The 26,996-nt window shown below is 45.4% G+C and overlaps 1 protein-coding gene across 3 annotated transcripts in view; it reads right to left on the reverse strand.

The window, feature by feature from the left end:
* ATP11A (ATPase phospholipid transporting 11A) overlaps positions 1 to 26,996 on the reverse strand; it is a 139,254-nt gene that overhangs the window by 28,683 nt on the left and 83,575 nt on the right. For all 3 annotated transcript variants that reach the window (XM_079779572.1, XM_079779573.1, XM_079779574.1), the window contains exons 7-18: positions 24,825 to 24,928; positions 24,253 to 24,303; positions 20,167 to 20,231; positions 19,043 to 19,124; positions 17,620 to 17,770; positions 15,682 to 15,879; positions 13,909 to 14,082; positions 12,502 to 12,665; positions 10,714 to 10,785; positions 9,281 to 9,354; positions 4,415 to 4,518; positions 1,295 to 1,476 (exon numbers count right to left, since the gene is read on the reverse strand). In XM_079779572.1, the coding sequence (XP_079635698.1) occupies positions 1,295 to 1,476; positions 4,415 to 4,518; positions 9,281 to 9,354; positions 10,714 to 10,785; positions 12,502 to 12,665; positions 13,909 to 14,082; positions 15,682 to 15,879; positions 17,620 to 17,770; positions 19,043 to 19,124; positions 20,167 to 20,231; positions 24,253 to 24,303; positions 24,825 to 24,928 (1,421 nt within the window). The remainder of the gene's footprint in view (positions 1 to 1,294; positions 1,477 to 4,414; positions 4,519 to 9,280; positions 9,355 to 10,713; positions 10,786 to 12,501; positions 12,666 to 13,908; positions 14,083 to 15,681; positions 15,880 to 17,619; positions 17,771 to 19,042; positions 19,125 to 20,166; positions 20,232 to 24,252; positions 24,304 to 24,824; positions 24,929 to 26,996) is intronic.

A 26,996-nucleotide genomic window follows, 5' to 3' on the forward strand; every position in this document is an offset into this window, starting at 1 on the left:
TTCCTAACACTTCCTTCCAGGCCCAGGCCCAATCCTCCCCTGGGCGAACACCACCCTCTGGTATAGCTCTCTCCTGCCGAATGCACAACTCCATTCTATGACCACGGTTCCACGTTGTAAACCTGTCCTGTGCATGCTATGCTTTCTCATGCTTATACTTGTGTCCATACCTGTTATACTCTGGACTGAAGGACGAAAGGGACTAAAGAAACAAAAACAAACACACACACAAAAAACCCAAACAAACATGGAACAAACTGATCAGTCTCAGAGGGAAGGTGGGGGTGGACAGGTGGGGAGAGATTAACCAAAGAACTTATATGCATATATGCATAACCTGTGGACACAGACAATAGTGTGGTGAAGGTCTGGAGCTGGGGCAGCGAGGGAGGACTGGAAGGGGCCAATGGAGGGAAAAAGGGTACATCTGTATTGCCTTCAACAATAAAGACCAATGTAAAAAACAAAAAACAAATCCAAACAAACCCAAAACTTCCTGCATTGTCCAATCTCATGCTATTGAGATTGAGAACGCAGTAAATGCTTGTTAAAAACATGGAAAAACTGTAGGTTTCGCGTTAAGAATTTAAATTTTGGACCAATATATCGATATTAAAGTCTTTCAACCTTAATAGGAAATAAAATCTCAGTAAACTTATGGAGCTTCTATTTCATTCTTTTACATTGGGATATTTTTTTCTTTTCCATTTTTTCATTCTGTTCTCAGCGGGCCCATGGCCATTTCTTAGTGCATTAATAAGCCTTAAGTAACTTTTAGCTCTTGTTTCAGACTTGTCACAGATTAGAGGCTCTTTCTTTAGAAGCATTTGAAAACCTGTCATCAGTAATTTTACCAGTTCTTCTTATATTATTTGCAACATTACACTTGATTACATTGAGCACGGTAATAACTACATTTTTACACCTGTATTTGGAAAGAACTAGTAACAAATTTAGACACGTTATTGATTCCATTCTAAAGAATAATTTAAAAAAACAACCCTGTAAGATATCTTGACTATGCAGAACATAATTCAAAAATGCTGACTATTTCTGGTTTCTTCTGGGAAAGTGTGAATTCAGGAATCTTATTCATGGAAAGTAAAACATCACCCAGTCATGAGTTGCCTTGATAGCATCTCCCCTCACCCTCACCCCTCCACCCCCACATGCAGTCAGACAGCCTGTCTCTTCTGACCTGTGAACACGTGCCTTCCATGTGGCTGACACTTTCCTCTGAAGCACCCGTGTGGCATCATGCTTTATTTCTGGAGATGGCATAGTGTTTACTTACCGATCCTCAACGGCGGTAGCACCAAGCAGAATAAGATCTTTCTCTATCTGTTCATAGGCTTCTGCTAATTTCTTATCTCGATCTTGAAGGGCCACCTTGCAAGCCTGTAGCAATTTATAAAAGCCTTCATATTCTTCTGGGCTGAGCCTTTTGTACGCAACACACAAAGTCCGAAGCCCCTCCTGTGGGAGACAATGCATTTCATGTGAATTCCAGGGTCACTGTGCCAAAACATTATGTTTCAATAGCTTTCTCGATATTTCCTTCTTTAATTCGAATTACTAACCAAAGAATTCTAAAACAGCCAAGCCTAAAATGGGTTGACCATTTACAACCTCGTTATTCACATCTATATAGAATATAATCATTACAGATTACAGAAAAAATTCAAACTAGTAAGCATGGGAATAAATAATAAAATCAGGGCCATCCAAAGATAAGACTTTGTTCTTTTATTTTGAAAAACGAGAGGCCCGGTGCATGAAATTCATGCATGGGGGTGGGGGGGGGAGGTCCCCCAGCCTGGCCTGCACCCTCTTCAATATGGGATCCCTCTCACAATCTGGAACCACTGGCTCCTAACTGCTCACCTGCCTGCCTGCCTGATGCCCCTAACTGCTCCCCTGCTGTCCCGATGGCCCTAATTGCTCTCTCCTGCCGGCCTGATCCCCCAACTGCTCTCCCCTCCTGGCCTGATCGCCCTAACTGCCTAACTGCTCCCCGTTGCTGGCCTGATCGCCCTAGCTGCCTAACTGCTCTCCCCTCCTTGCCTGATCTCCCAACTGCCTATCTGTGCTCCACTCCTGGCCGGATCCCCCTAACTGCCTATCTGTGCTCCCCTCCTGACCTGATCCCCTAACTGCCTATTTGCCCTCCCTTCCTCTCTGCGTCCTTCGGACCCCGGCACAGGCTTGCTGAGAGCTCTCCACCGTGGCCTCGCCCCCGTCCTGATTGGTCATTACATGACAGCATCCTGGCCAATTTGCATATTCCTCTATTATTAGTATAGATGAAGAGATAAACTTTTTTTAGGGTAGTAATTTGCAATTCTAAAAAAATGTTTAGTTTAGAAATGATATTTCTAAACTAAACATTTTTTACACGGGAGTTTGTAATTCCATTTGATCTTATGTAGCACTTGCTGAAGAAAGCGGCTAGGCTATGTATCAAACCCATTGGATCCACAGGAGAGTGAAATAAGAATTTAGGAATAACAAACTCTCTGCTGTGATCATAATTCTGGGCGTTACCACACACAGAGAATGAACGCACCACCCCAGCCAGCGAGGCACGTGTAAGTTGGGCTCTCAGAGCTGAGAGGCCACACACAGAACACTGGATTCCATCAATGTGTTAGCGTGGGGCTTTCACAGCAGGAATGTGCCTGTCCCTTCCTCTCTGCTGGCAGGATGGCTACAGGGAGATGGTCTTCTGCCCCTCAAAGAGAACGTTAGCGGATTTCCAGGAGCTGAGAGAAGGCTCATGGCATAATCTGAAAGAAGTGAGAGCGTTCCCCTATGCACTGTGGGTACACAGAATGCCTGATGAAAAGTTTAGTGTCAGAAAGTCAAGTTATTAAAGAGTTGAGACAAAAGTTTAAAACCGGTTATAAGGGAAAGGGACCACCTGGTTAAGAAATGGGCCCCAGAGTGGAAAGTCCTGTACCCTTTTCTGCAGGAGCCCCTAGAGCAGGAGACATAATGCCACAACGGTACGCTGTGGGAACCCTGAGTTTTAAAGTCTGTGTTTTCCTGATACCCAGGCAGCATTGTTTGGATAGAACACACTGAATTCCATTTTGGTCCCATGAACTTCCTTTCTTTCAGATATGACTTGTGTCTGAAGGAGGGGGAGGGGTGCAAGGGAGAACCCAGGGGCCGAGAACATCCTGTCCCCTCTCCTGAGACCCCAGAGTTCAGCAACAAGCATCCCGTCCAGAGCCTAGCCTACTGACTTGTGTGGTTATCAGTGTGGCCAATGTCACACAGCCATCTGGCCACAGTGGGAAAAGGCCTCGCTGTCATTTCAGACATGGTTTTGAAGTGACTTGCAGATGGGGCTGCCCCCTCAGGGGTAACCTCGCACACCCTACATTAAAACTCATCGTCTGTAAGTGGACTACATTCTGCACATGTACACTTAAGTGCTTAAAAGAAGTCCTTCATCTTCTATTCCAACAGGCTCCTCACCTCGGTGGGTAGCAAAAATTTGTGCCATTGTTATTTTCACGATCCCGTACACAAAAGGTTCCATAATCTTAAGCCTGCAGCCTATTTACTGATTCCTGCTGGTTCCGTGGCAGCTGCTTTGTTGGACCAGTAGGTGTCACTAGGCGCTTTAATAGGAAGTGGAAGCCAAAGGGTTTGCACATGGCAGCCACATTTAACAGAGTTTACCATTGCAGCAGCTGCTGCAGGCATGCATGGTCTCAGCGGAAGAAGGACAATGTACACATTTAATGTCATAATATTTAGAGTCAAGCAAGGGGAATATGTCTATGAAGAGCCACACATCACTGGCTTACAGTCTGATGTGGAGGGGCGGAGGGTGGCCCTCTGTCAGAGATGCACAGCTTGTCCCACACCCACAGCAGTCCTTGGAGAGAGGGAACTGGAGCCTGGGGGGGTTGGGGGGGTGAGGGGTTAGGGGGAGCTCGAAAGCTCAGATTTGCCGACAAACTGAACAATATTGATGAATTTATAGGACAGACTGCTTCAGAATGTGAGGTAGGAAGAAGACCAAACAGGTGAAGATACAGGAAAGCCTAAGAGCCGACTGATTTTTGAAAAGAAATCATTAGAAATCGTTCAGCATAAAGATCTACTTTCTCCAATATAATCACCACAAATGTGCTTATAATGTGGACCCCACAATCATCTACCAATCAACCCAGCCCCCACCTCAAAACAAAAGGAAACAAAACATGCAACAGGCTCCTGAGTCCACCAGGTCGAACACCACCCGTGTGGAAATCAACGGGGGGTTTTCCAGGCTGTGCACACGTGGTCCATTCTGACTTTAAGTGCATCCCTTAAAGCCACGTGGCATCCTCAGTTAGGAGTCTTTCCTTCCTGACCCGGGAGAACCGTGGGACCCGTGCCCCGGAGCCTCCCATCTCACCACAGCATTGCGCTCCACTCTGGATCGGATCTGATCGACTTTGCCTTCTATGACTCGGGGAAATATTGAAGAATCTGCTCCTTTGCAAAAGAGAAAAATTTCTCCTAGAAAATGAGAAGAAAATAAAGAGATGTTTGATTTTATCACAATTTGGGGAAGACTAAGTTAGTGTTCATATTACGCTACTAAGAAGCAAAACAGGGATACCAGTGCTGAGAATGTTGTAAAGGAGATTTCAATAGTTCAGTTACCATGTAAAGTCAGGAAAAAATTAAATCTACAGGTCACCCCAAAGCTTCATTTTATCCTTACAACCCCAGAAACCTCCTAGGAAAGCCACAAACAAGGAAAATAAGTGGCTCCGGGGTGTCCTGCCTCCTGTCACTCTGCCTTCTCTGGGGTTAGGATGTGAGTGAGCAATGAAATGACCCTGGGACCAGGAGGGGGTAAGGAAACGAAGGGTGTGGCTGACCCAGAAGTGGGGAAAACGATTTGTGAAATGCTAGGAGGTAAACATCAAATCCCAGTAGAATGCAATGCACGTTGACGTAGAACACGGCATCTGAGTCACCATCAACCAGAGTTACAAGAAATGTCTGTTTTATCATTGTGGCCCCACCTTTCAAGTAATGTCCCAATTACTATGCACATATTTGTACTGTAGATGCATGCTTCTTGTCCCTCAAAATAAAACGATTTTCTCTTCCAGATAAGTAGGGGGACTCTCTAGTCTATGACAAAAGGAGATTAGAGAGACAGAGGCACCGGCCCTGAAAGACGGGCCCCTCGGGCGTGGAGGCTCCTGGCCTGCAAAGCCACGGGGCCCTTTGCCAGGCGGGCTTTGCTGATTTTCAGCTCCTGGAAGGAAAGCTGGGGTGGCCTGTAACATGCTGCAGGGCTCGAGAAGGGGCACTGCCACTGTGACCTGTGCTGTATTCTTATTTTTCTTCAGACAGAAAGTTCGAATGCTGAGCTCCCTGGCCTGGGGTTGATCCTTAGAAACCTTAGATGTTGACGGCCCTCAGAATTGTATCTGGGAAACCAAATCCAGAGGCACCAGGAGAAGCCGGCAATGGTCCCACCTCAGCAAGTCCCCAGGTGGGGCGGTCAGGGAGGGGCTAGACCATACCAGCTGGAGCACACGGGGAACCCACCAGGGCCCATGTACTCAGCTACAGTACACATAGTGCACCTCGGCTTATTTCCTTGGTCCCAGAAAGAACTAACTCCTGGGATACACACAGTGAAAACAGCTATATATATAAAAGCCTAAGTGACCATTAAGACCAGTCAACCGAATGACCAGTAGACCAGTCACTATGACATGCACTAACCACCAGGGGGCAGATGCTCAACGCAGGAGCTGCCCTCTGGTGGTCAGTGCGCTCCCACAGCCAACCTCCCACGGTTCCTCTCTCCACCTCTCACCCCTCCCCCTGCCAGCCAGGCCTGACTGGCCCTGATTGGTCAGGACTGGGCGAGATGGCCCCAATCGGCCCCAATTGCAGGCTAGGCCAAGGGACCCCACCCATGCACAAATTCGTGCACTGGGCCTGTAGTTAAAAATACAGCACAATTTATGCTCACACAAGTCTTGAAATTAAACCAAGGGTAACGTCAACCTTTGGCCAGAAAGGATGGTGTCTGGTGATGTCTGTGTTGCCAGCACATGACCTGAGCGGTGGCTGAGCAGAGGCTGGGACAGACCTGGGAGCACGGCCAGCCACACAGAGCAGGAATCCACCAGAGCAGGAAGTCCCATCCCTAGAAGACGCCCACGCAACCGCCCAGGTCTGTGACCTGGGATTCTTAGTCACAAACCAACCACCTGATGTCACAATCCATTCCCTTCTGCCAGACAATTTCTAGCCAATGTTCCTATGTCATCAGATACAACTTGGAACAAGAACTGTAGTCCAGATGACATAATGATACATTCTTAAACAATAATACATTTCTTTTTCTAGGAAAATCATGGGTGACTCATAGTAATGGCTTGTAAAAGGCTTAAATTCTTTACTGTCTCAATGTGTCGATTCCTCTATGCCCACTTCAGACATGGGACAAGTTCAGTCTTAAGATTTGGGTGAGGAGAGACTTGGATACAAAAATATCCACAATATAAAGCAAAATATAATCTTCAAAGACAAGAGCAGACACTATTTGGCACCAGCTTTGGATATTCTTTTCCCAGTTTGTAAGCAAGCAGGCAGCTACTAAACCCAGAGCGGTGCACACACAGGTGATAAGATAAAGCAGCACACAGGTGAGGTGACCCTAACCTGCAGCAGCTCACAGAGGTGACCTGATGCTAAGCTACAGAAGAGCATGCTGTGGGACCGAGCTCAGCTCTGACGGCTGTAGCACACTTCTCAGTGGAGAGCTCTCAGCAAGAAATTCAAGTTGTTAACTGGCTGTAGTGGTCTATAGTCTCCAGTCTCCGCTAATGGAGTCAAAGGTCCATTAAGTTGTAAAACCAGTGCAATCAGTGTCATCTCCAGGGATGTTACTACTTAGAGAACAACTTGTTGAATTAAATATTCAAACTTCTCTTACAATGAATTGATGCAGTGGCCAGGTCAGATGGCATGACAGTCTCCCCTCTAAGCCCACAGTTCCTCAAAGATGCCTTCAGAAATATGTAGATATCTCGTGGAAGAGATATTCTAATGACATGGATGCCTTGGGCATACATTCTTAATGTGACCCCGCCCCTTTTCAAGCTCTCGTGATGCCCTTTTTGATGGTAAATGGAAGTAGTTAAAGGAAGATTCCGGTACATCCCATGGGTACCACCACTGTGACCACGCAGTTCAGGAGAATGCATAGGTGGGGCAGGAGACGGTTTGTGGATAACGGATGCATTGCTTCCTGATACTGTGTTCATTACTGCAGGCGCAGGGCTGCTGCATGATCAGCTCCTAGACTTCACATTTGTAAGGGGGAAAATATCAAGACAGAAAGATTTCCACAATGCAATGCCTTTCTTTTGGAAAAATCTGAACGGCTTAAACTCACAGGAGAGTCCTTCATTTGTGCACAGTGAAATAACCTTCTGCACTTGGGCAAGTGTTAGCATATTGACCTGAACTGTTTCAAACACCATGGTGTGTATGTATGCTTCCCATGACCTGCTGATCCTACTGGTAAAATCTCTGCTTCCATGGGTATGGGCAGTGTTCAAATTATAAACTATTTTATGTCCCATGATATTTAGGGCAAGTCTCACTGGTGGAGCCCACTCTTATCCACATAGGATAAGCTGGTTCAGAGGGGAGGGAAACATGTGGATAAAAGACCCAGCTTTAGCCCGGCTGGCGTAGCTCAGTGGTTGAGCATCAACCTATGAACCAGGAGGTCATGGTTAGATTCCCAGTCAGGGCACATGCCCGGGTTGCAGGCTCGATTCCTAGCAGGAAGTGTGCAGGAGGCAGCTGATCAATGATTCTCATCATTGATATTTCTATCTCTCTCTCCCTCTTCCTCTCTGAAATCAATAAAAATATATTTTAAAAAAAAAAAGAGAGAGATGCAGCTCTACGACAGCCAGCCCAGCTCCCAGGGCAGCCGGGGCACTGCCACCAGGCTCAGCATTCAGCACATGGAACTCCACTCTTTGAAAAATAACACACAGGGCAAAGATATGCCTTCAGCAATTTCCATGGTCTTAGAGGAGAAAACAAGGTATTGCTGGTTCTATCAGAAAAAAGTCAGAATGGCTCTGTTTAGTGAAAGGTACTTTGTGTATTTACTCCCCATTGAAATGAAATTCTCTCCACATGAGTGTTAGATAAGGACTGACATAAAATTCCCCAGCATGCCCTCAGATCACTATTTTAGGCTGAGTCTGTTTAGTTCCAGGGTAGTGGCTGCATTTGGTTGCTCACCAGGCAACTTTCCAAAGAGATAAACATAGCCTGGTATTGCCTAGTTTTAAGAAACAAAATAGAACAAGATCCCACATCTCTTGATAAAATGCATTTTGAAGGTGCATTCGTAAATTGAACTTAGCAGTAATTATTGAGCAGTCATTAGTAGTGTTGTGGTGGATATACTGCTGAGAAAAGCATAGGTTTTGCATTTAGGATTGCTTGCAGTCTAGCCAGGTCAAGAAGACAAACAGCTCATCTGACTGAGGCAACCAGGACAGGCTTCCTACCAGGTGGCTGTTGAGCTGTCCTTGGAACAGTACAAATGAGCAAGAGGGCTTCTAAGTGTAAAAGTCCCTACCAGGTCGAGAACTTCAGGTAGAAAAGCCCACGCTAGGTAGAGAGCCTCCAAGCGCAGAAGTCCCCACCAGGTAGAGAACTTCAGGTAGAACACTCCCCACCAGGCAGAGGGCCTCCAGGTGAAAAAGTCCATGCTGCGCACATTCTGAGGCTGCTGGGAACGAAAGCTAGGAAGGCAGCTCGGGGCTTCCATGAAAAAACCCTGGGAAGGTGTAGTGGCCTGACACCGAACAGGAGCCACCGGGCCCCGCCAGGACAGTGAGCGCTCGAGGGCCTTAAGAAGACCGACATGGTGGCAGGATGATAGACAGGCAGAGACTGCGATGGAGACCTTGGAAAGCAGGTGCTGTGTGAGAGGACTGAAAGGAGGGGGAGGAAGAGACACTTTGGAGATAGGCTCTGCAGGCCTTGTAGCCAGCCTAAGGTGCCTGGGAGAGAAACAGGAACACGAGGAGCGGAGGCATGATGTCACCCGCAGTGGGTGTGCGGGCTGTGTGACCTATAGTTGTTTCACCTACGTGTTGTTTTTTTAAAAAAGAGAATAGTTAAATCTTTAAAGCTCCTGAAGAATGTGAGCATCAGAAAAAAACCCAGCACAATGTATAATTTAAGACATCAAAGAAAAAGAAATTTCTACCTGTATCAGATTTTACAATTACACTCATTCTCCTTCTTACTGAGTCAAAACTCAAAATTTCCAGCAATTCAAACCTGAAAAACAGATGAAAATTTGTCTTTAGTACCCATCTGGCTCTGTATGTCAGAAAATCTGGGTATTTATCAGCCTTTCCACAGAGGAATGTCTGGGGCAGTCCTCTCCCCACCACACCCGGGCCTTTGAAAACATCACCTCCATCCATGCCCCACCCCACCTCTGCCTGGAGGGCACCGCTGACAGCAGCTGAGGGTGGGGAGAGGGAAGGAGGGAGAATTTGGAGGTAGGGCAGTTTCCTCCAGACACATGGGAATGTCTGGATTCATGTGACTGGTGATCTGGCTCTACGCTGCTGCCACCAGTGCCCTTTGGGGACAGAGGGCGGCTAGGGCCAGGCTCTTATCTCCTCACCACTAGGATCCTGGCCTTGGACATCCACCTCCCACCCCCAGCCTGCGTTATAGATGCTCATAGAGTTTGTGCATCAAAAGAACTATCTATCTTATGCGCTGATTCACCTTCCTAAATTCTGTTGAGCACAGATCCACAGGTTGTATAAGAGCTTTTGATCCCTGAGAATAAACCAGTGTCCTTTAAATTGATAAAAGTCATCAGAAGACTCATGATTTCTGTCTGGAGTGTGAAACGTTGAAAATAGCTGAGCCACCCCTGACATTACTTCTGAAAACTCCTTAGGGTCTAGACTCCAGCCAGTGGCTCAGAAGTGACTGTGAAACTTCTGTGATGTCAATCCCTGCTCACAAGCTGAGGAAGGGGTTCAGAACTGGCCTCCCCAAGAGGTGCCACTTTGGCAGGTGGGTGGATTATTTTGAGCTGAAGACAATCGAGACCTTGCAGGCAGGCTCATGAGAAACTTTATCTTTCCCTTAAATAATTTAAATTAGGGGCCTTGCCCATAATAAGAGCTATCAGCAGCCCAGACCAGGTGGCTCAGTCAGTTGGGAGTGTTGTCCCATACACCAAAAGGTTGTGGGTTCGAATTTGAGTCAGGGCATATACAGGTGCAGACAGGAGGCAACCAATTGATGTTTTTCTCACACACTGATTTCTCTCTCTCTCAAAATCAGTGAAAACAAAACAAGGATTAAAAAAAATAAGAGCTATCACCAGAGATAACGTTCTTTTGACCTATCTCTATGGCAAGGTAAACATCTAGTTACTGAATCCCTGCTCTTCTTATCATCCTGCGAATGAGCTCCCCTCTGAAGCCCCAGGGCAGGGGTGGGGAACCTTTTTTTCTGCCAAGGTTATTTATAACCTCATTCTCGGGCCATACAACACTATCAGCTTAAAAATTAGCCTGCTATATTTGGTCAAACATTTAATTTACTCACGCCTAGTGCCTTGTAAAACAATTCTGTATTACATCACAATATAATGTACAATATTCTTACCTTTCAATGTAATTATCCCTATTTAATATCTCCATGTAGTTATCCTTTAGCCGTAGGTATGTAAAACCAAGTCTGTAAAGGGAAAGGCAAACCCATTGGTTAATTTGAAATTTTGATATTCCTCTTCCAATAAAATATTTCTGTTTTACATTCTGGTAAAGCTTTCTTTTCGAAAAAGAAATACTCCTGGTAAAACAGAGGAAGTAAACTGAATTATAAACTTAGGAAACTATAATACTGAACTTATTCACCATCTCACAAAAATTCTCCAAGGACCAAGTGAATTTCTGACTTACTCTCCTAAGCACCACAGTGGTGAGGTCCATTCTTACTGGTAGGTATTAACAGGTCCAGAAAGACAGCAGGTGTGTGGACTGGTCCCTGGCTATACAGACCCAGTTTTACTCACTCATCAGTGGGGTTGTTCAGTAGAGGTTACACGTCAGGATTAGAAGGACCCTGAGAGACTGTCATCCTCCAGACCAACTCTCACTTAATTGGTGAGGACACTAGCTCTAGAGCAGGCTGCCAGTCAACAACATCTGCAGAGCCCTTAATCTAACACCCTCCTCCTCTACCAAACCCGTGGAGCCATGGGCTGTTAGGCCAGGAGTGGGGGCAAGAAGAGGGCGTGGCTTCTGGACTCCAGGAGCTTACAGCTGTGGGAGGTGAAAGGTATCAACCTAATGACAGCATGGAGCCATAATGGTAGGAAGGCACCATGCCCAGGCAGGAGCTGGGGGTTTGGGGGGGAGGGGCAGCTGAAGGAAAGGCTTCTTGGAAGGTGAGTCTAGAACTACAGGCAGGAGCAGCCTGTCCTCACTTCTGATATCAATGATAGAATATGGCTTAATTTCTGAACACACATTTTCCAAGAAGAGAGAAATCTAGCTTTGAGAAGTCTCCTATACGTACGTGTGGATTTATACACTTAATAGTGGACATGATTTACATACTTATGTCACTATTCAAACTGCATGGGAAACATACATTAGTTTCGTCAACAATAAAAACACTCTTCTAATTAGAGGAGAGGTGTTCAACACCCACTTATCAATGGCAGCAAAGAGGGAAGATTAGTACCATTCGTGTTAAATTTGAATTGTAAGCTGTGATAATTAGAAGAACATTTCCCTTGACTTGAAATTATGCCACATATCTGGAATATTTGAAGTACTTTTCCAAATGTTTGCTTAAATGCTGTATGTCTTGAGGCAGCAAACACTCCCAATAAAATGATACTGAAGGAGGGTGGAAGAAGCACATAGACTTAATATGATAGGATATGAAGATAGGGAAGCTACCGGTAAAGAAAACTCCAGCACCCCAGCTTAAACCCTCTTCATGTTGTGTGACTTTGGGAAAGTTGCTTGACATCTCTGGGCATCAATTCTTTAGGACGGATGAGGAAGACTTTTCATGAGGGTGTCTAAGGTTGCTTGCATCATTAAAAGCCTGTGATTAATTGGAAAGGCCTCTAACCTTCTTACTGAAGAAGTGAGGAGGAAAAACTACCCATGTAAGACAGTGAGTGACAAACACTGGCAGCTGGGACCACGCTGCTTCTCACACTGACGGCAGGCTGTGGAGGTCGAGGGGACACTGAGCACAAAGGCAGTACCTGCTCAGCTCACCCCTCAGGAAGCCTCCCAGGCACAGGGGCCTGACTCAGGACAGGTCCAGTGTGAGTCCAGGAGGAGTACATTATTGGGGTGGAAAAGAACTCCAGGACCAGCTCAGCACACCCCTCACAGCTGGGACCAGACGCATGTGCAGCCAGAGACGTACCTCTGGACACCTTCCACTAAGGCCACCTCGTCGGGCGAGGACGATATGTACACACAGGATTTCCCCGAGTCTGGTGACTTCCTGGGTCCGTCCACGTCATCGTCATCCTTCACCTGGATGGTGTGGCACAGGCAGAGGGCCCGGAAAAACAGCTCTTCTCGCTCCTATAGAAATGCAGGACAGAAACCCACACATCTATGGCATATCGGCTTAAAGGAGGAAGAAGCCAAACAGAAGACAATAAACAATAAAGCAGGACATGCAACACTTAAGGGTTAGGGAGAATTAGTTTTGCCTCTGGTGGTCAGAAGGTAGAGTGTAACTGTGGCTTTTGTTCATTCTTGAGCACTTCTACGGTAGCTACGATCAAGAACAACGGGCCATGAGGACGGAAATGAATGTAGTGAGAGGAGGCGACTGATTCAAGGTCACAAAAGAAGAACACGGCCGGGTGGAGCCTTGGGCCAGCGGAGGCTGCAATGCAAGGCATCCAGGAACCTGGGTTCCCTGGGGACTCCAGAAAGCTTTCTAGGGGTTCTGGGATGCCACGGTGGCTGAGGGGGCCAAGGAGGGCTGGACTTGCATCACATGTGCTAGGCAGGGGAGTTCCAGCAGATGGCCGGAGGGTGCCCATGCCTGTGGAGCACCTCATGAAGGCCATAGACCACCTGTCCTCTCCTCTCAGACTGGGCGAAATCACCTGAAGCACGTGTGTGTGTGGGGGGTGGTTTGCTTGGTCACAACAGGCAGTCACAGCCCAGGCCACTAAAGCAGCCATCCTTGGTGCCCTAGGGGACACCACGCAGGACTCTGCGGTCACCAAGCATTCTGGGATGGTCTCCTGGCTGACCACTGCTGAGGGTAACGGCTGCCTCCTAGAAATGCTGAGATCTGAAGCCACCGCATTTGGTGTATGTGCGTGCATGTCTGTGTGTGAGTGCAGTGTGTGTGTGGCCTATATCTGTGTGCACACATATGAAGATATGTGCATGGGGTCTGTAAGTACATGTGCCCGGTCTATAAGTACATCATGTAGGCATGTGTGAGTGTGTGACATGGGTCTCTGTGTGCATGCCTATGTGCACATATGTGCATATGAGCTCACATGTGCATGCATGTGGGTTTGGGTGTGAGTGTGAGCACATGTATAGTACAAGCACATGTGGTATGCAGGTCACTTTGCTCACAGCTGACCGTTTTCCTGCTCATCCACATTTTTAAAGCTGTTCATAATATGATGTGACTGGCCAGGTTAACTGGTGGGAAATGGTGGCATCTTACCATTCTTCTCACTCAAGTCGCAGGAAGATTCATGTCCTTCCTGGATCCCAGAACCAGAGGGGATACCAGGCTACCTTGTGAACTGAGACAATGTGACAGTGTTGGTCCAAAAGGGCAAACACCTACCCTCCCACTGACCCCCGGGGAGGAGTCGATCATGTCGATGCCGGTGGCGCCGGGGAGAACCTGTCCGTTGCAGATGACGTGTGGCACGTAGACGTGGCCCTCGATGCAGCACTCCTTGAACTCCATGTTGTTCTCGGTGAGAGTGCCCGTCTTGTCTGTGAAGATGTACTCCACCTGCGGACACAAGGCGTGGCTGGGGTGCTGGCTAGGATCCACATGCCCCTCTCTGAGGGGAGAAGGAGCGGCAGGCTGCCTCAGACCCCAGGCAGCTGTGATTCCTAACATCAGTGTTTTACCCCAAACGTACCCCTTCACCAGGTACCTGACTTTTTCCAAAGTGAGGATCCACACTAACAATGAATATTTCACAATGTTCCCTCCCCTACAACAAGCCTCTCCACCGATCTCTGGAGCTCCTGTGTCATAAAGTCGTTCTTAGCCTTACTCTGAGGAAGAATAGTTTGCTGCACTGAACACAGCTCTCCGTTTATCTTGTTACAGAAAAAAATTCTTTCCTCCATGAATTTCTCTGAAATGTACAAAATATACCATTTACTATTGCAAAGGAAATGAACTCCACGGAGGTGGAGCTATTCTAATACTGAGCCACCAACTTATAATTTGCACATTGCTGACTGGGACAGTACTCCACGAGGGATGTGGAGTGTCCCAGAGGAAAGATTTGAAGGTCAAACTCATGAACAAGCAAAATATCATCGTTTAGTAACAAGTATCCTTGCCATGAGGAGGTGAAGCAATATGCAGCTATCAGCGTCTAACCATCTATTTTCAGACCAATGTTTTGGGGCACAAGGGAGTGGATTTCAGCTACTAGTTGAAAATAGCTGTTTATAAAAAAAAAAAAAACCTACTCAAAATTTCTTCCTGTAACAAAAATAATAACAGCATTTATCAAATGCTCTTTTATACAAAAGGCTGGGAAAAGGTTAGACTGGTGTAGCGGGAAGGCTCCCACTGAAGGCCAGAGGACCAAGGCGAGGTCAGGGGGACACGCCTCTCCCCAGTATGGGCTCCGCCCCCCATCCAGGCGATCCCGGATGACAATGACTCTTGCCCGGGGCAGTTCCATTAGACACTGTGGTGGGTGCCTCATCTCTGTTATCTCATTCAATCCCCACTGCACTCTGGCAAGGCAGGTGCCTTTATTACGCCCATTTTATAGATCGAGCAGCTCAGTGTGCACAGCACTTATGCCACCTGCCCCAGGCCATGAAGTCATCAATGTGGAGCAGGATTTCTATGTGGGGATTTTGAACCCTGCAATACATCCAGCTACTGAAACTCGCCGGGGTCCCACTTTGCTCATCTTTAAAATGAGGATAACTGGCTCAGTGTCAGAACTGAAGGAAATCATGGATGAAAGCCGAGTGCAATGCCTATGAAGCAGGTACTCAATCCACGTTAGCTCACCTTTACCCCTTCACCTTGGTTCACAGCATGAGCGCCATTTAGGCCACGGATGAGCATATCTCAACCAGTTAATGTAATTAATTTTGCATAATTATAAATATAAAAGCACTACCAACTGTGATACAAGTAAAGTTAAAAAAAAAACCTAACAATTTTGTTGTTGTCTTTCCCCAGTTACAGGTTCTATCTCTCTGCAATAATTAAAATGGAAAAAGTGTCATCTGGCCATCTGGATGATTTGCCTGCGTGATAGGAATCATTTAGAATCTAGACACCTGGGAACATAAAATGGAGGGACTCAGTCGTCACAAGATTATGAAAGACACTTCAGAAGACACTGACCTGTCCTAACTCTTCGTTTAAATCCGAGGTGTTGACCAGAGGCCCTTCGCCCATGTCCTCGTCAAACATCTCTTCATCCCAGGTGATGAAATACGAACCGAGGAACTTCTGCATCTCCACCGTGACGTACATGGACACGGGGATGATGTAGTTGAACAGAACCATGAAGGCCAGGAAGTCCGTGAACGCCCTGAGAAACTGAGAGAACATCGCGTGATTGCCCACGTCCTCACACCAACATCACAACTATGTAAAGCTTAGGCACAAATCACCCAAGTGCAGATTTTAAATACAAGCATTTCAAATCCAAAGATAAGGCTCATTCAGGGGCTGCAGTGGCCATTGGATGACTTGCCTGTCACTTAATTTTAGTGCTGCGATGGCCCCAGGCCAGTCAGGCCTCTGTGCTGAGGAGGGTGAAGGATTAAGTCACCTGTTAGACAGTCACTTGCCAGGAGACAGGAGGCCTCCCAGCTGAGAGCCTGTAGGAAACTTTACATTGTGCGTATCCCAAGTTTCCTTTGAGACTCTGACAAATGACCAACTGACTCTGTAATAACCCACAGATGCCAAAATCATCAGTCTGATACAAAGATTTTTCTATATAGTCTGTTCTTACCTCTAAGCCATTTAGTTTAATGGGAGGCCCAATTAAACACAGGAAAGAAGTGGGGACCCTAGTCTGGATTTGTATAAATCCTAGTCTGGACTCAGTGGGCCCTGGTCTGGATTTGTTCCAGACCTGCTCTGGACACAGTGGACCCTGGCATGGATTTGTACTAGACCTGCTCTGGACTCAGTGGGCCCTGGCATGGATTTGTACTAGACCTGCTCTGGACTCAGTGGGCCCTGGTTGGAGTTTACATCCAGCTCTGGCCTGCATTGAGTAGACACTGGTCTGGATTTGAACACAACTCTACTCTGTACTGAGTGGACACTGATATAGAGTTGTACATGGCTCAGGTCTGGACTCACTGGGCCCAACCAGAAAACTATTCTGTTTTAAGTAGAAGAGGTTCGATCAAATTATTTTAATATACTGGTTTTGGGCAAAATACTTTTGATAAACATTTTTCATTTGAAAAATGAAAGTAATTCTTACCGTAGTTTCCATAAAATGGTCTCTTTTTTGTCCACATACGTACCATAAGTAAGTACCATTTACCTCACAATCATTAATGAGCATTCACTGAGCATCCTCTAAGTCAGCGGTTCTCAACCTGTGGGTCGCGACCCCTTTGGGCAGTGGTCGGCAAACTCATTAGTCAACAGAGCCAAATATCAACAGTACAATGATTGAAATTTCTTTTGAGAGCCAAATTTTTTAAACTTAAACTATATAGGTAGGTACATTGTTATTAACTTAATTAGGGTACTCCTAAGCTGGCCTTTGCTAAAAACTCAAGGGGCCAAAGAGCCGCATGTGGCTCGCGAGCCGCAGTTTGCCGACCACTGCCTTTGGGGGTCGAACGACCCTTTCACAGGGGTCGCCTAAGACATCCTGCATATCAGATATTTACATTATGATTCATAACAGTAGCAAAATTACAGTTATGAAGTAGCAACGAAAATAATTTTATGATTGGGGGTCACCACAACATGAGGAACTGTATTAAAGGGTCACGGCATTAGAAAGGTTGAGAACCACTGTTCTAAGTATAGACATTGCTCTGGGTCCTGGAAACACCAAAAGCATTTAAGGTGCATCTATATGAATTTAGTATAGGAACTAATACCTTTCCAGACTTGGATATTCAAATCCAAAGAATGCAAAAGCAACCAGTATCTACAGCTAGAGAGGCAACCGATGGTTTCCATATCAATGCATGCACTTATTATAAAGATCGGATCAACCACAACTTCATCATGTTAACACATTTTCACAACAGCAGCCCACAGGGAATCGTTGATCACTGAAAAGGAAATCAGTGTCCATACCAGGTTCCTCTGTCTTTCTGCTTCGGTTTTCTGATTATACCATGGCTCATCTCGGGATGGTTCACTCTGCCACACGTATTTCAGGACAGTATTTATCAGCGCTTTGCCGATGAGAATGCAGAGGTACACTATGAGGAACACATTCATTGATCTAAAACACAAGACAGTAATGGTTACTCAGTCACTGCTCCCTGAAGAATTGAGAGTTGCACACTTCGTGTGTCAAGATGAACACATTGTGACAAAACAGATTAGGAATAAGTGGCACAGCAATGAGTGCCATTAAAAGACCCCTCTCCCAATCCACTGACAGTGAAAATAACATAAGCTCATTTCTGAGTCTCCTCCATGGTCACTGGCGTGTGATACTAGACACCACAAGGGAAACAGCTCAGTTAAGGAAAGTTCTGTAAACAGGAGAGAGACTCCACACAACCGCATTGCTGACACAGGTTTCTGTATGGTCTAGGGCTCTATCATTTAAAGAACATCCAGAAATAAATTTCTTCTACCTTTAAGCATCAACCAATGAGCTCCGAATTTAGAGCTGACCACCAGGAAGGGAGGAGAGATGGAGGGAAGTCAACACTAAAAGAAATGCCCTCAGCGTAAGAATAATGCTCAGTCTGTAGCCAAGGTCTTAGCAGACCTCATGAAGAAGGGGTGATTTTCCAAAATCTATTTCTGAAACTTATTTGTCAACGTAGACATCTGGAAACAAAGCGTTCTTGCTTAAGAGCCAAGTCTGCATTTTGGTATTTGATGAAGCCAGAGATAGACTGGGACCCAGGATCACATTTCAAGACTGGCGTTCTGAGAGTGGGCAGAAGGCACCCTGTCAGTCTTCCCCCCCAAATCTGAAAGTAGCAAACATCTCTGTTAAAAAATTTGTAACCACTCAGTGGCCCACTTCAAGTAAAAGATACACTTTAACAAGAGGCAAAGACGGAAAAAATCTGGGCCACATTTTTTTACAAATGCAACTCTCTCCTTGATGTATTTTTACAAAGATTTTATGGTTTAATAAAAAGAAGACTCTGTTCTCCCTGCTAATGCTTTGCTCAGGAAAACATGTGGTTTCAATACCCCAAATTAAAAATGACCCAACTTTGATTTTTTTCATGAAATGATGGGAGGAACTGTTGGGCAACTGCAAATGACTTCAAACTGGGACTTTGGGGGGTCCGGGGGGTCCACATGAGGAAGCCTGCAGAAGTGGGCTGAAGGTGTGTGGCCATTTACACTCCCCCCTACCCCCACCCAAATAAGACAGTCTATCTAAGTGTTCAGCTTTATTATCTATCTAGACACCATGAAGGAATTGCTAATCAGGCCAAGAGAAAATTGTTTTTATATCTACTGTGATTTGGTCTCATAAGTCACAGATTTTTACCCACTTCACACAATGGGGACTGAACCTTACTTTTCTACAGCGGATCGTTTCTGGGATTTTGATTGATAATTTAATGCCATCTTGGTTTCCATGCCCGTATAAATAGCAACACCTGTAAAGTAGAGAATAAATGTCAGAACAGCAACACAACTGTATTTGCCTTTACATAGTAAGTTACACACAGCTATGGTAAAAATGGAATTTGGGGTAAAAGGAATTATATTTCTTATTTCACTGGGCAAGCTAGCTGTTCATAAACAGAGTCACACAATAGGGTTCTTTAGACTAAAGAAATATTTTTTTTAAAAAAATTTCCTGCACAGAGAATAATCTGTATCTTTTATATTAACCTTTTGCACTCGGATGTCGAGTGTGACTCGACACGGTTAGCATTAGAATAAAGGAATCGAGAAAAAAGCAAGCGAGTGCAAAGGGTTAATAATTTGGGTTTTCCCACAAAAGGGTACAGCAATTTTAATTAAAAAATTATTTTAATTAACCCACACAGAAATGGGAGATACTAGTAAAGTTATAAAGCCACTAAAAAAAATTTGTTACAAAATACACTGTTTGGATTCTTTCATGGATTAACTTTGTTTCTGAGTCAAAATCTGTAGGCACTTAATATATAAGCAATATCCTCAGATGTCATTGCTTTATGGATTGCGGTTATACATCAATACTGCTTTTCTTAGTGATGCAGAATTATTGCTGCCATCAAGTCTATAGTACTTCAAAGTACAGAAGATGCTTTCATGGTACCACTATTATAATTACTTAACATACCCTTAATTTTAGAGGCTATCTACACTAATAAAAGAGTAAGATGCAAATTGACCGTACCTTCACGTCACCCACCAGTCAATCAGGACTGAGTATGCAAATTAACCAACAAAGATGGCGGGTTAATTTGCATACGCAGGCACCGAGCAGCCGGGGGCGGGACACTTGCGTTGTCGCCATGGTGATGATGCAGGCATTCTGCACCACCCTAGACGCTCTGGGCCTCTGGGCAGTGTGGGAAGGTGGAAAGGCGGCTCCAGGCCAGAGTGAAAAGGCAGTGCCGGCAATCAGGGGAAGAAAGGCCCATTCTTGCATGAATCTTTGTGCATTGGGCCTCTAGTTACTAATAATTCACTAATTAAAACATTTACCGAAGATTTTCTCAGTGTTCTTTAGTGTGGCTCCTCTAAGAAGCAAGTTTTCCGATCCTAATGGCCTGTAAAGACAAGAATGACCGGAAACAGGAGAATGAATGGAGAAATCATAGTGAGAGGCATGCTACAAGGTGAAAGTCAACTCACTTGCCTAACAGACTTCATTGTAAGAGGAAGTCGTTTAAATGTAGATTTGCTTATATTCGGATTAGAAAAGTCAGCCTGGGTCCCTGGGACAGTGTGGGTGACCCTGGCCTGCCAGAGGTAAAAACCCGCTCTGCTGGAACAATTTTGCAGAGTTCTAGCTCTGCAGGCACCCACTCTCCTGGTGCGGCACATGTCAGCAGGCTCCCAGACCTACCGAGCCAGGTCTGAACATTTTAACAACGTTCTATTAGCAATCGCTTGTGAGGGTGGTGGGCTGACAAGTGGGGTCCCTGCACCAGTGCCATCGGCGGCACCGGACAACTTGTCTGAAGAGTCACCTCGACAGACTGAATCAGAAACCTGCTCCTAACAGGTATCAGGCTTCAGGACCACTGGACGGGAGGACCCCCAAATGTTCTGGAAAAGCGAAAGGGTGGTGCCTCTGAGTCATGTGGCATCAAGCCGTTTCCATCCCGTCCTGTGTCTGTCACTCAGTGTGTCTCATGGAATACAACCACACTTTAAAGGTGAGGGCTGGTGCCCATCAGTAAATGAATAGATAAAAAAGCTGTGGGACATTTACACTATGGAGTACTATGCAGCTGTAAAAAAGAGGGATCCCTTAGCCTTTGGGACAGCATGGATGGGTCTGGAAAATATAATGCTAAGTGAAATAAGTCAATCTGAGAAAGATAAATATCACATGATCTCACTTATTTGTGGAATCTAATGAACAAAATGAATTGACTAACAAAAATAGGACCAGAAGCATGGAGGCATGGAACAGACTGACATACCTCCATGTGGGGTTGGGGGGACGAGAAGAGATAAACCAAAGAACTTATATATTTATAGGCATAGCCCATGGTCACAGGCAATAGGGTAGTGAAGACTTGGGGGGGGGTAGGGACTAGGAGGAGGCGGGTAGAGTGGGGGGAATGGGATATATCTCTAATACTATCAACAATAAAAAATATATTAAAAAAATAAATAAAGGTGAAGGCTGGGATACTCTGCCTGCCTTTATAAACACTGGCAGTCAAGTCCACAAAGACCCTCTAAATGCAGGTGGCTGTGAATCTGGAACAATCCATGCATTTGCTACTTTGGGGAGAAACAGGCAACAACCAAGGAATTTAAAAAGCATTCATTAAGAACAAGCACTGCCCTAAGCACTCAACACTCAACAGGGAGCGACCGACAACACCTCTGCCTCCCGGAGGTGCACATCCGAGCAGTTCCCCCCGTTGATGGAGTAATAATTTCTTCTCCTTTCCCAAGAGGGAAAGGGAAACATGAAGCAGAATCCAACTTTACACAGTTTGCTATTGTCAGCATTCTCATCGTTTTCTTTGGAAGGGAAAGAGTTGAAAGCTTTTGCTGAAGTTTGCTTTTTACTCCATCAGTGTCTTTAATTTCCTTTAGCCATGGAATGTTGAGAACCTACTGAATGCTCTACACCTCAAATGTGTGCAGTGTATTTAGCTGATACAGCTCAGGACTGTGTCCAGCTGAAGACGAGAAAGAGGGGGCTGCTGAGAGGGAAGAGTTGGCTGGGACACACTTGACCGGGCGTGTCTGCCCAGGGCTGCCCGAGGGTCTCAGCACTCGCCCGTCAGCCTGGCAGCCACATCGAGAGCCTCCAGGGCCGCATTCCTGCTGCCGTCTGGCTGTGTTAGAAGCACTGTTGGCCTCTGTGAGCTACACGAACAATAATTCATGTTGAGCGTGCTCATGAAAACAAATGGCCCCTTTAAAAAGTGGCTCTGGGAAGTCTAAAAATAATTTACTTTAAAAAGTACTTTACTTCCAGTTTGGACAGGAGGATGAAGAAATATTACCCTGAGTGGATTAAGAATTTAGATATATAATTCATAACTGTCCACACCACAGACTTATAAACATCTTTAAGTACCCAAATATTAAAAGTCTGCGGAGTAGTATAAATGCATAAAAAGCTAAACTAGGATTGCTATCAAAACACAATATGTATTAGTAATTATCTTCCCAAGATGTTTGGCATTAAACTTCATCTAAACAGAAAGCATGAAAAGTCTGCAGTGTTTACTTTGTCGGATTCATTCCATCAGCAATATGAATAAATCGTAATCTATTACTTGTTCAAACAGTAATTCTTACAAGACACAGAAATACAGGTCATTTTTCCAAACTAACTAGGAATTAGCTGTAGATTAATATCCATTTAGGAAAGACCATGGCAATGCCTCCATAAATACTAAAAACTGCACTAGCCAGGGCAGTCCGCCTGGGAAGAGAGTCCGCCTGTGGACTGAGGGGTCCCAGGTTCGATTCCGGTTGGGGGCACATGCCTGGGTTGCGGGCTCAATCCCCAGTGTGGGGTTTGCAGGAGGCAGCCAAGCAATGATTCTCACTCATCATTGATGTTTCTCTCTCTCTCTCCTTCTCCATTCCTCTCTGAGGTCAATAAAAATTTATTTTTAAAAAATTCTGAAAACTACCAACTAACCCCTGATAAATAATGATGAAAACACGCTAAGAAGTGCACAAATTGTTTCCTTTAAACAAATAGTTTCAGGAGCTTACAAGGAGATAAGCCCCAATGAATTCTATTTCAGTAACTTATTATTTTGCGACAATTTCCCATTGAGTTTATTTCTACTTATGAGCAACTTTAAAAAAAAATACACAAAGTACTATCAGGATATTGGCAACTTGGAGACTGCTTAAAATGGGGGGGGGGGGAGGGATAATTTCTCTAACAGGTGAGATTTATAAAAAAGGTCAACTCCTAAACCTACTTAAAGTCAATTTCCAAAACTCTAGCTCTCGAATACCTCGGCTCCAATGAACTGACAGGATCTTGAAACAATGTCCAGATAAAACATCCACAGGCCCGAGGAAGCAGACACAGCACAGACCCAGAGAGATGTGGGCTAGATGATAACATCACACTGGTCCTGACCACAGGCGGTTGAGCACACCCATGCCCGGCCAACAGATGAATGTGATACTGAAACAGGCCCTTGTACGGCACATCCCCTTAAGTCTAGGTGAAATCCAGAGCCAAAACCACACCCCAGTAATGATTATGGGTAGATCATACATTCCAATAAAGGGCTTCCAAGCCAGAAATCTTTTAACTTCACAGTTGACGACATACTTGTCTATATATTCTGAAAATAATTTCTTTTTTTTTTTAATTGATTTCAGAGAGGAGAGGGGGAGAGAGAGAAACATCAATGATGAGAGAGAATCATTGATTGGCTGCCCCCTGCATGTCCCACACTGGGGATCGAGCTGTGACCTCCTGGTTCATAGGTCGACAATCAACCACTGAGCCATGCTGGCCGGCTGAAAAGAAATTTCTTTTTTAAAAATAGTTTTTAAATCCTCACCCGAGGATATTTTTCCATTGATTTTCAGAGGGAGTGGAAGAGAGGGAAAGACAGAGAGAAACATTGATGTGAGACAAACACAATGATTGGTTGTCTCCTACAGGAGCCCTGACCAGGGCCCAGGCTGGGGAGGAGCCTGCAATTGCAGTACAAGCCCTTGACTGGAATCAAACCCAGGACCCTTTGGTCTGCAGCTGACACACTGAGCCAAACTGGCTAGGGCTGAAAAGGAATTTCTAATGGGGGAAACCGCACCCTCTCCTTTGCCTGGGAACTGTTACATGGGCTCCTGACCCTTCCCTGCTGTGAGACCCTCAGCAGAGTCTTGTGAGAGAACATTTCCCACGAGCGTCTTTCTTTTTTTCACACATATAGCTGTATACTCAAGAGAAATCAGAAAACACTAGAACCTAGACTTCTGGAAAAGCCTAATTCTACTTTCAAAACCCAATAGAACAACAACACTAAAAAACTTATCAGTAAAAAGAAATGCACTTATAATTTAAAAGTAAAGAGAAGAAAGTCTCCAAAATTGTTTAAAAGAAGCACATCGCCTCACCTCACCACGGGGTCATTCTGATCATTGTAAACATTTATGCGGCCCACAAACCTGGCAACAGAAAAGTCAGGTTAGTGGCTCAGCAGCAACACGGGGGTGGGGAACCCTGGGGGGAAGAGGCGGACCGGAAGTGCCCTGGCTTACACACCTGCCTTCCTGTCTCTATGAAAGAAGGACTGTGCGCTCACAACCTGGGGTTCTTTACCAAAAAGCACATCCGTGTGTAGCTAAACCACTCTACCTTCCTCCCCTTTTCTTAGTTTACTTTCTGTTCTTATTAACCCATGACTTAAATGATTTTCCTTAAAATCACTTCCTCAACGTAGAAAAAAATATTTTTTCTGCAACAAATTTAGTTTCATTTGGCCACTTCTAATGTTTGTATAAGTAGATATAGATTTAAATGTTGTCGGACTCGGGAAATATATAAGTAACCTATTTTTAACTCAGTCTTAACTTTTAAGCAGTGATTGACATTCTCTTTCCAAATCCCCAGGCCACTAGACTATTTGGGGTGGAGAGCAAGAACATTTAGGGGATAAAGAGATACTCATGGGAAGCACAGATCTTACTTGTAGAGGTCAGGCTGGGGCTGCTCGCACTCAATGGTAGCGTGGAGGCCATCTATATCTTCTTCTGTTTGAAATCCCTTTGTGTCTTGAACTGCATAATGTGTCTACAGATTGACAAGAAATGTGAATTCACAACAAAATGCACAACACAAACCTAGCAGCCAATGCCTCCAATCCCAGGGCAGCATTGACATCTAATTTTTTGTGCATATAAATAAGACCGATGACAAAGCCTGGCTAGCATATGAGAAAAGTATAATCAAGAGTTTGGCCCTAGCCGGCGTGGCTCAGTGGATAGAGCATCAGCCTGCGGACTGAAGGGTCCCAGGTTCGATTCTGGCCAAGGGCACATGCCTGGGTTGCTGGCTCGATCCCCAGTAGCGGGTGTGCAGGAGGCAGCCAATCCATGATTCTCTCTCATCATTGATGTTTCTATCTCTCCTTCTCCCTTCCTCTCTGAAATCAATAAAGAAATATATTTTTTTAAAAAGAGTTTGAAAACATTAAAAGTTATAGATTCCTGCTGTTTTTCTTATATCTATTAGGTGCCAGAAAGTTCTTCCATTCTTACCTAGTTTCCTCAACTTAAAACTAATAGCAGTGCTGGGAATTCTTCTTCAAAATTGGACACCTTGATTTATCTGTCATGGTGGTGACTATCAATTAGGAAAAAACTTTAAGAGCTAAAATATTCTTTTATTTATATAACATCCTATTGATTATAGCAGGGGTAGGGAACCTTTTTTCTGCCAAGGGCCATTTGAATATTTATAACAACATTCACTTAATATAAATTTATGTTGCTATGAAAAAAGCTCCTAGATTTATTGCATTTCGAATCCTGCCTGGGGTTGCCTCGGCAGGGCCAGACCAAATGATTTCACGGGCCTGAAGTGGCCCACGGGAGACGCTCCCCACCCCTGGTTTACAGAGAGCTGTCATCAGCATCAGAAACTACCCTCGTCCGACACAGGGGAATGTAAGCTTTCTGCATAGCTACTCACTTGGCTCCCACCTGAGGGCTCCTCGAACCTCAATGTTCATCAGAATATCTACAGGGGGCTTGTAAGGCACTGACTCCTTACTCCCACCGGGATCATGTCAGAAATGCAATTCTCAGGCCCCATCCCAGCGTTTCTGATGCCATGCGTCTGGAGTGGGGCCCAAGGCCTGCGTTCCTAACATGATCCTCCATGATGCCTAAGCTGCTGGGCTGGGACCCCGTTTGGAGACCATGGGGCCAGATGGTATTAGTAAGCATGGACAGACAGGTGGGCTCGCCTGGGAGGAGAGAGGAAAGCAACACTCGTGCATGAGGGCCTGGTGAAGGAGACACATCACTACGTCTCCTCTTATCTGTCTCTCTAATGATCAAGTGTTAGACACATAAAATGTTCAATAAATCAAAACAAACAGGAGATATGAGCATGGCAACCACAGCAGCATTTGTAACATTTCAGGGCATTTATTGTGTATCAAACACTTTGGGAAATTTTCTAGTTATGTCTCACAGGAGCCCCTAGAAGACAGGTTTGTCCCTATTTTATGGATGTGGAAGCTCCAGAGAGGCCAGATGTCTGCCACGGTCATGAGGAATGAATGTGACCAATGCAGGGGTCCCACTCCCCACTGTGCTTTTAAGCAAAGGGCTCAGATCTATCCAGCCCCCAAGCCAAACCCAATGCACAGAAATGACGTTGGAGGGTACACATTCGAGATGTTGAGCACACCACACCAAAGGTCAAAGTGAACTGTGGACTCTAATATCTCCGGTTCTGGACTGCTATGAAATTTTACCTGAGAAGAGTGATACACCTGGAGGCCTGCAGCATCTGTTCACAGCGATGCTGAGACCTCTGTGAGCAGCCACATCCCTCCCGGGAGAGGGGTGGAGAGGCAGCCCACTGCCCACAGTGAGGGTGTGGGTGGTTCATTTGTTTTGTTTATTTATTACACAGTGTATTCATCCAACACTTGATTATTAGAGAGGAAGACGCGAGGAGAGTTAGAGATGTTTCCTGTCAGAAAGGACCGGTACATAAACTCCTCATGCTCCAGAGCCCAGTGGCAGGTTACAATAAACACCTGAAACCCAACCCAGGGATTTCCATTCCCAGAATCACTGTTGCTCACAACGGATTTTGCCAGAATGTCAACTCCGTTGGGATGTGC

Source organism: Cnephaeus nilssonii (genome assembly GCF_951640355.1).
Source record: "Cnephaeus nilssonii genome assembly, chromosome: 8".
In the NCBI taxonomy this organism is placed as follows: Eukaryota; Metazoa; Chordata; class Mammalia; order Chiroptera; family Vespertilionidae; genus Cnephaeus; species Cnephaeus nilssonii.